General features: G+C 39.8%; 1 protein-coding gene across 2 annotated transcripts in view; it reads left to right on the forward strand.

The window, feature by feature from the left end:
* Positions 1–3,829: 3,829 nt before the first annotated feature.
* PNPLA8 (patatin like phospholipase domain containing 8) overlaps positions 3,830–17,032 on the forward strand; it is a 44,037-nt gene continuing 30,834 nt past the window's right edge. For both annotated transcript variants that reach the window (XM_019451139.2, XM_019451141.2), the window contains exons 1-4: positions 3,830–3,940; positions 10,866–12,008; positions 12,160–12,309; positions 16,846–16,997. In XM_019451139.2, coding sequence (XP_019306684.1) covers positions 10,956–12,008; positions 12,160–12,309; positions 16,846–16,997 — 1,355 coding nt within the window. In that variant the 5' untranslated portion in view covers positions 3,830–3,940; positions 10,866–10,955. The remainder of the gene's footprint in view (positions 3,941–10,865; positions 12,009–12,159; positions 12,310–16,845; positions 16,998–17,032) is intronic.

Below are 17,032 nucleotides of genomic sequence, written 5' to 3' on the forward strand. Positions count from 1 at the left end.
TTAGGTGATTGAACTGAGATTCTGAGAACTTATACTGATGGGAAAAGGGAGGCTTGCATGGGTTAAATTTGCCCAAGGTCTCACAACCAGTGAATGATAAGGCTAGGACTCCGATCCTGTAGTAACTCTGAAGTTAAGCGACCAAATACTGACATTTGACTTCAAAAAATTGACAATAAAACTCAATATCCTACAAATAAGTATTAAGGCAAGGAATAACCTACAAAAGTATTAGGTAAAATGTAACTTATATTCAAAATCAAGTTAAAAAAATGTAATTACGTGTGTCCTTAAGATTTTAATTTCGTGTTGTTACTCTCGTGCTAAAACCTGGGGTACAACTTGTGTATTAATAATATGATTCTTGGGTGCCTGGGTGGCTCAGTCGGTTAAGCAGCCAACTTCATCTCAGGTCACGATCTCATGGTTCATGACTTCGAGCCCCGCATCGGGCTCTGTGTTGACAGCTCAGGGCCTGGAACCTGCTTGGGATTCTGTGTCTCCCTCTCTCTCTCTGCACCTCCTCCACTGGGAATTTATGCTAGATCCTGAATACACAAGTATAGATATGTTATACTCCCTGCTTACAGGAAATTCATAGGCATATAAATGAATAAATTACAAGACTGTGCTGTCAGGGCACTAGGAGAAGCAAATGCAACTAGAAGGAATGGTTTACTCTATGAAGTAATAAGAGCAGACTTTTCTGGTGTTTCTTTTTAAATTTTTAAAGACTTAAATTTTTTAGAGAAGCTTTAAGTTCACAGAAAAATTGAGAGGAGGGTACGGAGATTTCCCATATGCCTTCCGACCCCACACATGCATCGCCCGCCCCTTATCAACATCTACCAAAGTGGTGCATTTGTTACATCAGTGAACCTACATTGACACATTGTAATAACCCCAAGTCCCTAGTTTGGGGTTCGCTCTTCGTGGTGTATATCCTATGGGTTTGGAAAAATGTATAATAACATGTAGCATCATCATAGTATCATACAGAGCATTTTCGTTGCTTTAAAAATCCTCTGGGCTCTGCCTACTCATCCCTGCCTGCCCATCCCAACCCCTAGCAACCTCTGGTCTTTTTACAGTCTCCATACTTTTGCCTTTTCCAAAATGTCGTATGGTTGGAATCATATAGTATGTAGCCTTTCTAGATTGGCTTCTTTCACTTTGTCAGAAGCATTTAAGGTATCCTCCACACTTTTCTATGGCCTGAAGCTCACTTCTTTTTATCGCTGATTAATATTCCATTCTTGGGATGTATCACAGTTAATTTGTTCATTCATCTACTGAAGGACATCTTGGTTGTTTCCAGGTTTTGATAATTATTGATACAACTGCTATAAACCTCTGTGTGTAGGTTTATGTGTGGACATAAGCTTTCAACTCCTTTGGATACATACCAAGGAGCACAATTGTTGGGTCATATGGTAATAGTATGTTTAAGTTGTTTAGGTTTTGTAGGTTTTTCTGGTTTTGAAGGAGGTGTAAACAAAGGCACTGAAGTACAGAAAGGCACAGGTATTTGGAGAACTATTGGTATGGCTGGAAGGTAAACAGCAAGGATCCTGTGGTGAAATTAAGGCTAGAAGGTTGGCAAGTGTCAGAGTCTATCATGCTATGCATTTTTTCTATGGAGATGAAGTGCCAACAAAAACTTTGTACTCAAGGAAAACACGATTGGACTGCACTTTAGAAAGATTACTTTGGCTGCACAGAAGAGAATGGGTCTGGGTTAGAGGCCAGCTATAGGCTGGAAAACCAGTTTAGATTATGTTGCATCCCAATGATGAAAGCCTAAACCAATGCCGTGGAAATGACAATGCAGAGCAGTGGCAAGAGTAGAGAGATTTGGCAGTAGGAATCATCTTCATTCATGGCTGTTAAAGCTATGAGGGTAGACAATGGAGGGACGGGAAGGGCAAAGAAGGACTTGAGAGTTATTTGAAAATTTCTGACGTGGGAGGAAAATCTGAAATCATGAAGTCTGACTAAGTTGGGGAATAAAGGAAAACAAGGGGAGAATAGATGGTGACCAAGACTCTGTTTGACCAAACTTTAATTAGGTGTCTGTGAGCCCTCCTCTCATCTAGGCTTCCTGCCTGGGCCCCATCTTTGGCCTGCCAAGTCCAATTTTAGTCAGAATCCTAAAGCAGTTTGGAGAGAATCTCCCAGCCTTTATATCTTATCACCCTTGATATCTGATCAAATTCCTCATCCCTCACCTTTGATCTATGACCTCACTGGTCTGTCTTCAGCAAGAATCCTGTGAAATCAGTTTAGCAAGAATCACCTCTAACCTTGATGTCCTTAGTAATTTTCTATCCACTGACCCCTCTCTCTGCTCCTTGGCTATACATCTTCAGCTGTCTTTGTTGTATTCACAGTTGAGCCCAATCTCTCTCCGCTATTGCAATAGTCTTGACACCTACAGCAATAGCCCTGAATAAAGTCCTCCTTACAGAGGAAGTGTAAGAATCATTGTTTTTTTAACAATGGGGAGAAACATCGCTCCAGAACTAAAGTTACTTCCAAACACCTCTAAAGTTTGATGTGTCACATACATCTTTTAACTATTGTATAGCTAAATAACGTGGATTATGTGCTTCAGGGGTTTTACCACGCGTTGTGATGTAGGCAACCCAGCTAACTGTGCCCCAAGAGCCTAGCAAGATGGCTTCCTTGCCTTAACTAAAAAAAAATTATTTTCGGGTGTGTGTATGTGTATATATATATATATATATGTGTGTGTGTGTGTGTATATATATATATATGTGTGTGTATATATATATATATATACACACACACCCACTATGTCTGATAGCTCATACAATTCTTTCCTTAAAGATTTTACAATAGCTTTACAGCAAGCTAAAACATGGTGAGCCAGAAGGGAAGAGTCTAAGTCTTTGTAACATTTTAAGGTTGGAGTCCAATACAGCCTACTTTCTGTGTTTCCTAACCTCAATTTAATTGCAAAATCAGTTCAAGAGAATAAAGGAAGCTGTTGTGACTACCCACACTCACTGCTGTAGCATGAAAGCTGCTTGACATACAAAGGAACGAGCACGACTGTGTTCTCCTAAAACTTTTTTTTTAATGTACACTTCAATTTGAATTTCATGTTGTGGCCACGTGTTCCAAAATGTTTTTAATTTTTTAACCATCAAATGTAAAAGGCATTTCAGCTCACGGATGTACAAAAACAGCCAGGGGTCCGTATTTGCCCTAAGGGCTGCAGATTGCTCGCTCCCGTGGTAGGCATACAATGTCAGAATTCGAAAAACAGAAGCGTAAAGCGTGGGACCTTTTGTGGGATGCATATGCTAACGTCCCAGGCTAACTTCCAAAATGATAGTATTAGGTGGAAGCGTTTTCCAGTACTTCACGCGGTGGCCAAGCCCGGGAACGGCGAGTAGGAGGGGAAAGAATCGCGGCCCACGCCGCTCACCGCCCTCCCGGCAGCTGGTAACGTAGCCCCCAGCTCCGCGGATTGGACAGCGCGCGGAAAGGACCCTCAGGGACTTGGAGATGGAAGCTGAGACCTGCAGAGAAGCACACCGAGCACAGTGACAACCCCCAAGCCCACCACCCAGCTCCGCCTCCCCCAGCACACGCAGGCGCGTGCACGCACGCACGTCTCCCGCCCCGCGCCCACTCTTGCTCCATTGCGCATGCCTCGGAGAGGGGACCCGCGACTGACAGCGAGGCCGAGGCCCGAGCCCTGCGAAGGGGCTCCTCCCGGACCGGCGGGTAGACGCGGTCCGCGCGTGCGTCACTTCCGCAGGGGCGGGACGGAGCTGTGGGGGTGGTGCCGCGGCCGCTGCTTTTCTGTTTGTGTTGGAAGCTCAGCTGATGCGGGCCGGCTGGAGTGGACGTCCTCGCCGGGAAGAGGCGCGTCGCCACTGCCGCCCAAGTAGTTGCGGCCTGCATCCCGGTAAGTGGCGGCTGGGGGACGGAGGCGGGACGACCGGATAGGGAAGAGGGCAGTTTGGTCGCCCCGGGGCACTTGTCCGGCCCTTCTCTGTCCTCGGAGGGCACTTGCAGAGTAAGAGGGCGGGGAGACGCCCGGCTTCCCGGGAGTGAGGTTCCAAAAGGCGGCCGGGCACCGGAAGGAGCCGCGGACGCCGGGCTGATTGGTGCGCGGTGCCTGCCCCTGCGGCCCCCGCGGGTTTTGCTGGCACGGACCCGCGAACTGTTTTGGTTTCCCTGGTCCCGCCCCTCGCTTCCTGCCCCACCCCCACCGCTCCCAGCCTGGAGACCCCGAGTGTGTTTCGGCGGCCCCTGGACTGTAGGGTTGTCCATCAGTTCGCTGGGGACTGTCAAAACGGTTTCCCTATTCTGCACCGTTCTCGACTGTCGGTGCACCGGCTCATTCTCCTGCGTGATATTTTTATTTACCAGCGATTTCTTTTTAACCCCATCCGCATTTAACTCCCTCCCTCCACTGCCGTTGCTTCGGCACTTTCGGGTGTGTGCCCTTTAAAAGATGAAACTGTATGAATCATTGTGTTGCAGCGCTCCTCGTCATTGTCATTTCTGTCATTACGCTGGGAGAAACCTGGCTTCTACGCCTAGTACAGTGATAACTTTAAAGAAAAGTGGGGCCTTCTAGGAGAAACATAGAAGAAATGCCCGGAAGGGACTGTCTTATTGAAGGTGGTGTTTTTTTGGTTCTCTAGTCCTAGTTGCTGGGATTTCAGACTGACAAAAGTATGCTTCATTGTATCGGGGAAACTGGAAAGTTAAGAATTTTTAAATCCGACAGTTAAAAAAAAAAGTATGTTAAACTGTGAGTGAGAGTTTATGCCTCTCACGAGCCCATTGACGTTGTTTTGTTAAATTGCGTAATTTATGTGTACTTTCAACATAAGAACATGTTCTTATTTCATAATTTTTATTGGTCAGACTTTTTATCAGTGTTGTCTTTTTTTTTCCATTTCTGCCGTCGATCTATATTAAAATCTTGAGAGAGTATCTTTTTATAGGGATGTTGAGGGAAAAGATCAGTTGACTATGTATTTATCGGGTTCACATGCAAAATTGGTAAAAGTACAGCTTGTCCTGAGTTGTTTTGCTCAGTAATGAGAAAGGAATTGTGCTGTAGGGTACATATTGCCTCCCTTGTGGGACACATAGTTGTAAAAAGGTCAGAGTTAGAACTCTTAGGCCTGGACACCTTCCTGCCATGTCTTAGTTATAATCTCTCACTCCTACGTTTTATATTTTACTTTGTGCATCATCCAGTTTTTTATGCCTTGATGTTATATTGGTTTCCATTACCCTGTTTTTTTCAGGGTATCTTTTCTCCTGCGTTTTTTTTTGTTTCCTACAAGATTTCCTCACAGTCAAGGCTCTACCCTTGTTCTTCTCTCTAAAGAAACTACTAAAACCAGAGTTTTAAACTTTCAGGGTTTTTTTTAAATGTTTATTTTTGAGAGAGAGAGAGAGAGAGAGAGACAGCACGCGAGCAGGGGAGGGACACAGAGAGAGAGGGAGACACAGAATCCGAAGCAGGCTCCAGGCTCCGAGCTGTCAGCACAGAGCCTGATGCGGGACTTGAACTCACTGCCACTTAACTTACTGAGCCGCCCAGGTGCCCCGAGTTATAAAATTTCAAATCCAGGGAATTCTTTAGTAGGCTCATAAATATCCTGAACCATTATGGAGAATGTAGTGTATATATATATATATGCAAATAACCAGTTTCAAGGAAGAGGAAATTTAATCAGGCTCTGTGAATCCCAAATTCTCAAGTATTATTACTATAAACCTTTTTTTGGTAAATCCAGTCTTATGTTTTCAGCTGTCACCGTGCTGGTAACTCCAGCCTGTGTTCCTGTAGTGCATTTCTGTTTGAATGTTCCACTGTTACTTCACCCTGTAAATCCCAGAGATTTTCCTCTCACATTAAATTGGCCCCCTTCCCAGTTATCTTGTATTCACTAATGGTATTCTCTCTGTGTCTCTGAATAAAAACACTTGAGTTGTCTTGACATCTTCTCCTTACCCCATTCTTCCCTGTTACCGAGTCCTTTCTCCAGCAACCCTTTGTCCAGTGCAGTGCCATTACCTTAATTCAATCCTTGTCCCTTTATGACTGCATTATTGCGATAACTAAGGGAATTCCTGTGTAGATTCATTCTTTCCATCCTCAGTCGAGCCTCCACCTAGCAATTCCCTTATTTCCTCTAGTTAAAATGTGGTTCCATATCCTAGAGGTTGGTCTAAACCTTTCTATTCTATTTATTCCTCCACTGAATTTATTCTACCCTATAAATAGGTACTCAAATCTTTCCCTCTCTTTTCTCAGTAAATGATGGCACTGCCCACTTGACATTCTTCTCTTTACCTTTTTGCAGTCTAACTTTTGTTCTAGCCGAATTTACTCTCAAAACTTTGATCTGCATTTACTAGTGTTGTGGTTTGGGAGCAGTTAAATGAAGCTTGTTGATTTTGTTGACAATTCTCTATGTTTATTAATTTTTGCTTGATATTTGTGGTATCTAGAGAGGTGTATTAAAATGTTATGATCATGAAATTGTCTAGTCTTCCTGTAATTGTTCCTCTTTTTTTTTTTAAGCTTCATATACTGTATTTTGGTGCCTTATTGTTAGGTGTATTCATAATTCATGAGAGTTAGAGCATTGGAAAGAAACAATGCAGACCCCTTACAGTGGTCTAGGCTTGTAGCTCTGCCTTCTGTTTGACTCTTGGGCCCATTTTTCCACCATTTTCCCTGTTTGTTTTGTTTTGTTTTTTGTTTTTGTTTTTTTTTTTTGCCTCAGCCACCTGGTTCTTCTTGCTATTCTTTTTTTTTTTTTTTTAATGTTTGTTTATTTTTGAGAGAAAGAGAGCATGCATAAGCAGCGGAGGGACAGAGAGAGAGGGAGTCACAGGACTCGAAGCAGGCTCCAGGCTCTGGGCTGTCAGTACAGAGCCTGACGTGGGGCTTGACATCATGAATCATGAGATCATGACCTGAGCCCAAGTCGGATGCTTAACCAACTGAGCTACCCAGGTGCCCCTTCTTGCTTATTCTTGAGTAGACAGAACTTATTACTGTCTCCAAAATCTTGGTTACTTTTTCATTTGCCTCGAATGCTTTTTTCTCAGATACTCTTAATAATTTGCTTTTTTCCTTAATTCAGGTCTCCAGTAAAATGCCAGCTCAGTTCTCCTGATCACGTCAAGTAAAATAGCCCATTTGCCCTGATTGTGGAAGTGTCCTTTCATGGTAGTTTTAGTTGACTCTGCTGAGGCCCCTTGGGGTTCACCTGCTCTGACTAGTTTTCATTTGCTTGGGGTCTGTGTACCTTTCAAGGCAATGCGACTGAAGAAGATACAGGCTTGTGATTTCTCAATTATGGATTTACCACTATTGGGGTTGTTTTATGTTATCATGAAAACACATATTATAAAATCTACCATCATAACCATTTTTAAGTGTCTGGTCCAGTGGCATTAAGTACATTCATACTGTTGCAAAACAGATCCCCAGTACTTTTTTGTTTTGCAGAACTGAAACTCTGTACCCATTGAACATTCCCTTTTACCCCATTCCCCCAAACCCTAGGGACCACCATTCTGCTTTTCATAGCTATGAATTTGAATAACTCTAGATACTTTATAAAAGTGGAATCATACAGTATTTGTCCTTTTGTGATGGCTTATTTTACTTCAGATGTCCTCAGGGTTCATGCCTATTATAGCATGTGATAGGATTTCCTTCTTTTTAAAGGCCGAATAATATTCCATTGTATGTAAATACCACATTTTGTCTATCTCTTTATCTGTCCATAAATGTTTGAGTTGTTTCCACTTCTGCTGTTGTGTGCTGCTGTGAACAGAGGTGTGCAGATACCTCTTTGAGACCCTGCTTGCAATTCTTTTGGGTATATACCGAGAAGTAGGTTTGCTGGATCAGAGGATACTTCTATTTTTAATATTTTGGGGAACCAGAGTACTGTTTTTCATAGCAGCTGCTCCATTGTACGGTCCCACCAACAGTGCTCAAGGATTCTGAATTCTCCACGTCTCTGTCAACACTTGTCATTTTCTGTTTGTTTGTTTTTAATCCTAGCCATCCAAATGCATCTGAAGTGATATCTCATTTGATTTACATTTCTCTGATGATCAGTGATGTTGAGCATCTTTTCCTGTGCTTGTTGACCATTTGTATATGGTCTTTAGAGAAATGTCTATTCGAGTTCTTTGCCCATTTTTAAATTGGGTTATTTGATTTTGTGTTGTTGAGTAGGAGGAGTCCATTATCGGTTTTGAGCATGGCGTTTTATTCACAACGACTTTAATTGCATTTTATCAAGTATTTTTCTGTGCTGGGGATTTTTGTGGGGATTTTGTGTTAATTCAGCTTTCATTGACTGCAAGTCCTGAGGACTTCAGGAAAACCTGGGAGGCAGACAGGTTGGTTTCTTTTCTCTTTTCCTCTCTGTAAAATTGGGTATTTTAAAATAATATGTTCGGATAGGACATATTAGATAGGACAGTTCAGACTGTAATCTGAACAGTCAACAGTAGGTTCTGGGTTTCTATCTTTCTCAGTCTTGTCTATTCCATTCTTTCAGAGATCTGCTGGAATCACCTTTCTAGTGTCCTTCCTTTGCTTAAAATACTTTATTGACAGTTTGATCTTTAATCTCCTTGGCAAGATTTGTAAGACTTTGCATAATCTGGCCCAAACTATCTTTGCAATGTCATGTTCTACCTCTCCCTCATTGTTCTCTGTAGGTCCTGGAGTGAAACTAGACTGCTTGCCATTTTTGCTTATACTGTGTTTTCTTCCTTTCTTCCTCTTTTCCTTCCTTCCTTCCTTCCTTCCTTCCTTCCTTCCTTCCTTCTTTTATTTTAGAGAGAGAGAGAGGGAGTGTGTGAACAGAAGAGAGGGGTAGAGAGAGAGAGAAAAAAAATCGTAAGCAGGCTCCAAGCTCAGCAGGGAGCCCAGCGTGGCTCAATCCCATAACCCTGGGATCATGACCTGAGCCAAAATCTAGAGTCAGACGCCAAACCAACTAAACCACAAAGGAGCCCCTGTATATGCTTTCTTAAATGCTTTTTTTGTGTTTGTGTTTATTTTTTCACATTATCTAAAATTCTCTCTTTCTCAGCTTTCCACTTCATGTATTCCTTTTTACCTTTGTCCAGTTTTTAGTGTGGTTTTTTTGTCCCCCCCCCCCCTTACCTGGATATCTCTTCTCACCATTGACATGGTTACAAAAGTAACAATACATGCTTATTGTAAGAAAAATTCAGACAACACAAAAGGAAAAAGGAAAAGCGCTTCTCCTTGTTCTCTTTGGATCTCACTCCTCAGTTCATAAGAATAAATAAACTGGTGCTCGGGGCACTTGGGTGGCTCAGTCGGTTAAGCCTGACTTCAGCTCAGGTCATGATCTTATGGTTTGTGGGTTCGAGCCCCACGTCAGGCTCTGTGCTGACAGCTCAGAGCCTGGATGGAACCTGCTTCAGATTCTGTTTTCCTCTCTCTCTGCTCCTCCCCCACTCATGCTCTGTCTCTCTCTCTCTCTCTCTGTCAAAATAAATAAATGTCAAAAAAAAAAACAAAAAACCTGGTACCTATCCTTTCAGAATCTGTGTGTGTGTGTGTGTGTGTGTGTGTGTGTGTGTGTGTGTGTAGCCACAGATTTAAATGGCACATATAGGTTTTGTTTTCTTTCATTATGTAGTAGCTACGTATCTGCCTCCTTGTATCTCCACATATGTATAGCACGTGTATAGCAGCTTGCCTTTTTCACTGTAGTGCTTATGGAAGATATGCAGATCACCTGGTTTCCTTTAACTGCTGCATCACGTTATATGGTACCCACTCTGTTGTATGTATGTGACTTAATTTATTTAACCATTCCTTGTTAGAAGACCTTTAGAGTTTTTCATTGTTTTATTATTTCAAGCAATGCATTAGGGAAAGGGTTTACATACTTTGGCACTCTTAGGCAAGTATTTCTGTAGGATTCTTAATAGATTTTTAATATTGGAATTGCTGGTCAAGAAATTTGTGCCTTTAAAATTTCTATAGATAGTATTTAAAATTTCATTAGATACTGTCAAATAGCCCTATGTGTCCCATTTCTCCAGGCCATTATCGATGCTGGATATTATCAACCATTTACATTTTTACCAATTAAAAGAACAAAATAATCTGTTTAAAATTGGTATTTTTATTTGGTGTGGTGAGGATGTTTTTGTAATTTCACTGTTTGTATTTATTCTTAGGTGACCCCTGGTCTGTTAGATGTGGCACATAGCTTCTTCTAGTCAAACTTCTTTGATTTAATAAACATAAGTAGAGAGCGAAGTGTTTTCTACATGGCTATCTGTATCTCTAGACCGAGAGTTCCCTCTTATCCTGTTTGTCTTTGTGGTCTCAGCATCTAGCACCATGTCTGGTGTAGATCAAATATTCTATAAATGTTTGCAGTGAACGAGGTAGTAGAAGACTTGACTCTTTAAAAAAGAACTCAACATCTAGTGTCACGTAAACCAGTCAAGACTTTAACAATAAGGAAGAAAAAACAGCATAGTATCTAAACTGCATATTCAGTTATGTGTTGTAGGAAAACTTATGTATTGGGTAGCTTCCCTAAATTAGTTCTTATCAAACATCCTACTATTGACTTTCTTCTTTCTTTGATTGCTGCACTGACAAATGAATTGTTTTCGGTTAGCTTAAAAGTCAAATCTGCGCTATCTGTAATGGAAATGCATTACTCTGTCTTCTTTTGAGACAAGCTGCTGAGTTTAGTTCGAGCAGAAATGTATTTTATCTTACACCCGGTTTCCATTTTACCTTGAATCCTAATTTTTTTTTCTTGCCATTTCAGGTAAGACCATGAATTATGGCATTTCTTAAATGAAGCATTCAGGAATGAAGTGAAAATCATAACATATAGAAAATAAATGATTTGTAAGTTATGTCTATTAATTTGACTACAGATATATATTATATTTACCTCCTTAGTAATGCAAGAAGTCTTTGTGGGAAGCAGAGAAGCAAGCAACTGCATTTCTTGTGCTCACCTAAACATTACTGGAGGATAAGCCACGTCAATCTACAAAGAGGTTTTCATACAAGCAAAATAAGATGTAAATGGACCAAAAGTGAAGCACATTCTTGCAGCAGGCACTGTTCCTCTCCAAGCCACCATGGTTTACATATTGGAATTTTGAAACTTAGCACTTCTGCCCCCAAGGGACTAACAAAAGTGAGCATTCGTATGTCCCGTATTAAAAGTACTTTGAACTCTGTTTCAAAGGCTGTTTTTGGCACTCAGAATGAAATGATCTCACGTTTAGCTCAATTTAAGCCAAGTTCTCGAATATTAAGAAAAGTATCGGATGGTGGCTGGTTAAAACAGAAAAACATTAAACAAGCCATCAAATCTCTGAAAAAGTATAGCAACAAATCAGAAGATACTTCTTTTTCGGAAAAGGAAAGTCGTGTTCTAGATGAAGATCTAGGTAAACAAAGCCTGTTTCGTTACACGCGTAGTATAACCACAAAATTTGGAGAGTCATTCTACTTTTTATCAAGTCATATTAATTCATACTTCAAACGTGAGGAAAGAATGCCTCAAAAAAAAGAAAGTAAACGTTTCCAGGACAAATCGGAACTTGAAGATACAAAGGTTGAAGAAGGGAAATCTAGCTCTCCAGATCCTGGCTCCCTGAGGGATAAGCTAGATTCAGAATCTTCCTTATGTTCTGAGGACAAGCCTGCAAGTCCCGGTGGAACACCCGAGGCACTTCCAGTTTCTACTAAACAAAGTATTGCTAACTTTCTTTCTCGTCCCACTGAAGGTGTACAAGCTTTAGTAGGTGGTTATATTGGTGGACTTGTCCCCAAATTGAAGTATGATTCGAAGAGTCAGCCGGAAGAACAGGAGGAGGCTGTTAAAGCCGAGCAACCTGTCAGCAAAGACAAAAATGCGGAGGAGAAAAAGCGGTTATCTCTTCAGCGAGAAAAGGCAAGTTGTTACCAGTGTCGCTTGAAGTTCTCATGTTTGTCCAATTCCTAAGTTTCATTTCCCTATGGGACCTAAGGAACTTCAGTCATTTGTTGATATTACTAGAGCAGTTTCATATTCTACTCATCTATATTTTAACATGTTTTTATAGATTATTGCAAGAGTGAGTATTGATAACAGAACCCGGGCATTAGTCCAAGCATTGAGAAGAACAGCTGACCCAAAGCTCTGCATTAACAGGGTTGAAGAACTGACTTTTCATCTCCTAGAATTTCCTGAGGGAAAAGGAGTGGCTGTCAAGGTAATTCTAATTTATTGAATCTGGTTTTGTCTCAGAATAAGAATACGAATACACTTTCTAAGATGGTGAAAGCAAAGCCTTTCGTTTTTTTTTATTTAAATATTTTTGTGGTTTAAGGGGCGCCTGGGTGGCTCAGTTGGTTGAGCGTCCGACTTCGGCTCAGGTCATGATCTCGCAGTTTGTGGGTTCGAGCCCCATGTTGCGCTCTGTGCTGACAGCTCAGAGACTGGAGCCTGTTTCGGATTCTGTGTCTCCCTCTTTCTGACCCTCCCCCATTCATGCTCTGTCTCTCTCTGTCTCAAAAATAAATAAATGTTAAAAAAAAAAAAAACCTGCAAAAAAAAAAAGTAAATAAACTTAAAAAAAAAAAAAAGGCATTCCTTAACATTTAAAAAAAAAAAAATGACATATTTCTGCTACCCAGAGATTACTGCTGTAAGTGTATTGATGTCACTTTGTATTAATCAGAGGAAGCTGAGTTAAACTTAATAACAAACAATACCAAAACCTAAGTGGTTTAACACAACAGAAACTTATTTGTCCCTTGTGCAACGTCGCCTGGGGGTTTAGGTGACTCTCCAGGACAGTGAACGTGCGTGTGGTGGCTACTTTGATCTTGTTCTCTGTCTCCATATGAGGCCTCCTCCATGATGACTCTAGCAGGTAAGAGAGTATTTCAGCAGAAAGTGCCACAGGCTTCTTCTACTCAGAACTTACTTATCCTGCTTTAGAAGTACTGCCTTTGTGTGCCAGGAAGGAGGAGCAAACTGGATACTGGGGAGCATTAGTAAGGCCTACCACAATATTTTTCTAGAAATTGTTCTGTGTATATTTAATATACCAAATAAAGTCATTGTATATGTACTGTTTTATAGCCTTTTTTAAACTTTTAAATTTTTTTTTCTGTTCATAGTGTACACCTTTCTGTATCAGTAAATTTTCATCTCATCCTATACCCAGGTTGAAAAGGTTCTTTATATAACTGATAGTGTCCAAACGAGGGTCCAGTCTAGACCATACATGCCGTTTGGTTATTTCCCCCAGGTCACTTATAGCGCTATTCTTCCTTCCCTCATTTTCAAAACTAATTGAAGAGACCAGGCTGGTTATCTTGTAGAATGGCTCGCTTTCTGGATTTGCCTGGCTTCCTGCTCATTGGTGTTATTTGACGTATTCCTCCTTCCCTTTTATTTCCTGAACGCTGGAATTTAAATATAAAGAACTGATTGAGTTAAACAATTTTTTGTTAGAGAACATTGTATGTGATGTCATGTGCCTCATCTTGTATCATGTCAGAACATAATTGGTTGAAAAACCATTAGTAATGCTAATGTTGACCCCCGGATCAGAGAGATGACAGTCTGATCTTCTCATTGGACATTTAGGCTGGAACCATGATCCCATCACCCATTAACCTGCTTGTTCCCAGAACTAGTCAATTCATTAGGGTTGCAGAATGATAAATGTCTAATTCTGTCACTCTTTCTGCATTGTAATTGACATTCTTTTGTAAAAGTAGAGCTTTCCTTTACCAGTTAAAGCTATTTGGTTACTCTCAAAGACCAATTTTACAGGATAAGCAAGAGAAATGCTTTATTTCTTTCTACTTAGTCACCAATTTTCAAAGTAAAGAGATGCTTTCAAAGCTGCCTCATTGGTGACATGAATGTTTTTTGGCATTTTTAAAAAGCTATCCTTATGAACTAGTTTTTCATAAATTGTGTTACTATAAATTTTTTTCTCCCCCTCCATTTTTTTGAATGCTGAATTCATCTCTGCTTTGACTGGTAGGGGCCCTAAGCTCATTCATGTGACCTTTTCTAACTTTTTATAAAAGGAGCACGGACAGAAAACTGTATGTAAGCATACAGCTCCATGAATTTTCAAAAATTGAGAACATCCATATAACCCTCACCCAATATAAGAAACAGAATGGTAGCAGCACTCCCAAAAGCCCCTCTATGCCCCGTTCCAATCACTGTCTCCAAAAGGATTGACAAGTTTTCCTGATTTTGAGCAGTGTCGATTAGTTGTGCCTTTTTTCTGCATGTTGTACAAATGGAATGATACAGCATGTGCTTTTTAGGTATTTTTCACTTGACATTTTTTGTGAGAACCTTCTATGGTATGGTTGTGAAACACTCTCACTGTGCTGTGTTCTGTGGTATGAATATAGTGCAATGTATTTATCCATATTACTGATGATGGACATTTTTGGATAGGAATAGTGCTCCTGGGACATATCTTTTGGAAAATATAGGTCTTTATTCTTTGGGAGTGTATACCCAAGAGGAGTTTCCTGGTCACGAAGTATGCCTCTTTTCATCTTTAGCAGGTACTGCCAAATGGTTTTGCAAAGTGTTTATAGCACTTTATACTTTTGCCAAAATTGTATCAGCCTTCTGGTTATTCTTTTAGCCATTTTGATAGATGTTTAGCGATATTAAGTTGTGGCTTTGGATTGTGTTTCTCTGATAACTATGAAGTTTAGCACCATTTTCACTGTTTATTGGCCATTTGTATACCTCCTTTGTGAAGTGCCTCTTCCAGCTCTTTCTCGTTTTCCATTGGGTTGACTAGCTTTTTCTTATGATTTGGAGAATTTCTTTATATATTATGGATAGAAGTTTTTATATGTATAGTATATATTAAATATAATATAACATAGAAAGTATATTGCATATAATGTATATAATAGTAATATAGCTACATATATCTTTTTTGTAAGTGTATTTTCCCACTCTGAGTTACCTTTTAACTCAGCTAGTTTCTCTGTCTTCCATTTATGGCCCTCTATCTGAACCAATCCCAGTTTTTAAGTCTTCTGTTTCTTTCCCCAATGATCAAATGCCTCGAGGGAAGAAAAGCTATAGTTTGTCAGCTCACGTTTTAAAATTTTATTTATTTAAATTCAAGTTAGTTAACATACAACATAGTATTCAGGATAGAACCCAGTGATTCATCACTTACATATAACACCCAGTGTTCAACCCAACAAATGCCCTCCTTAAAGCCCATCACCCCTTTAGCCCATCCCCCTACTCAACTTCCCTCCAGCAACCCCCAGTTTGTTCTCTGCATTTAAGTCTCTTCTGGTTTGCCTCCTGCTCTGTTTTTATCTTATTTTTCCTTCCCTTCCCCTATGTTCATCTGTTGTGTTTCTTAAATTCCACATATGAGTGAAATCATATGATATTTGTCTTTTTTCTGCCTGACTTATTTCACTTATCATAATACATTGTAGTTTGGTCGATGTTGTTGCAAATGGCAAGCTTTCATTCTTTTTTCCTCTCCAAAAATACAAGTAGTATTCCATTGTGTGTGTGTGTGTGTATACCACATCTTCTTCATCCATTCGTTAGTCAGTGGACATTTGGACACTTGCCATAATTTGGCTATTGTCGATAGCGCTGCTATAAACATTGGGGTGCATATGCCCCTTTGAATCATGATCTCTTCTCCAGATTCTTAGCCTCCCTTGCCCTCATTGCTTCTGCAGCTTTTAAACAGATTTTTTTTTTTTTTTGTATTTTATTAAACTTTTCTAGTTCTTAGAAAGAAACTGTCCTACACTGACCAGAAATGGAAATTTACATTCCCATGCTCTACCATTGTTCAGGTTCTTCTAGTGGGGCCTTAAAGCCGGACATTAGCCAGGGCAGAAACACAACCTAAAAGAATTTAGAACAATAGTAGTTCAGATTTGACTTATCATACAAAAGAAATAAAATGAGTGAAACATTGGGATTTCTTTTTTTTTTTAATTTACTGAAGGTTACGTAGCACTAGTGTAGCTGCTACTCAGCTTTGCCCCAGTACTTGGGGTACTGACGAGGTGAGATCTTTCTCTGTACAGAACCTAGAGAATCTTTGCTAAACTCAATGTAGAACCCTACGATCTAGGCTCTTGGCCTCTGGTCAACAATATGAACATGTGGAATCTTGAAGTCCTAGTTTTGTTTAAATGGATTATTTACATATTATAATGAATTTAAATTTGAATTTATTGTAATGGGATAGAAGTTTCTGCCTTCTACCTTAGTTTGATTTATTAACTGACATTTATTTATATTTCACTATGACTTACCCTTATATCCCATGCACACAGATGGTTTATGTTTTTCTTTTGATAACAAGTTTAATTTCCAGTAATTACTATGAAGCAGTTTCATCTTCTTTAGGATTTGGAGAAAATATTTTATGTAATTAGAATGTTATTAACCTTTTGCAGTAACAATTAATACTACATAAATTTGTGTTAAGCAAATTATATTTTTTTCTAATTATTAAGCATTGTATTTTTTAAAGAAAGTATTTGGCTCGAGGTTAATTTTTAACCTATATATTAGAAAAAATATGTCTTGAATATTAATTGACATTAATAATATGTTAAAAATTCATTTAAGGTTACTGAGAAATTAATAAACGCTGGCACTGTGATTATATGTGCTGATCTACGTGTGTTGGTTAAAAATAATCATACATTTTCACTCTTGATTTGACACAAGCAATAAAGTATCTTTTCTCTCAATACAGGAAAAAATTATTCCATATTTATTACGATTGAGACAAATTAAGGATGAAACTCTTCAGGCTGCAGTTAGAGAAATTTTGGCCTTAATTGGCTACGTGGATCCAGTGAAAGGAAGAGGAATCCGAATTCTTACAATTGATGGTGGAGGGACAAGGTGAGGCTAGAAAAATGATTTTTCTTTTAAGTTTA

This window comes from Panthera pardus, unplaced genomic scaffold (assembly GCF_024362965.1).
Source record: "Panthera pardus isolate Hobbes unplaced genomic scaffold, ASM2436296v1 HiC_scaffold_8, whole genome shotgun sequence".
Lineage (NCBI taxonomy): Eukaryota > Metazoa > Chordata > Mammalia > Carnivora > Felidae > Panthera > Panthera pardus.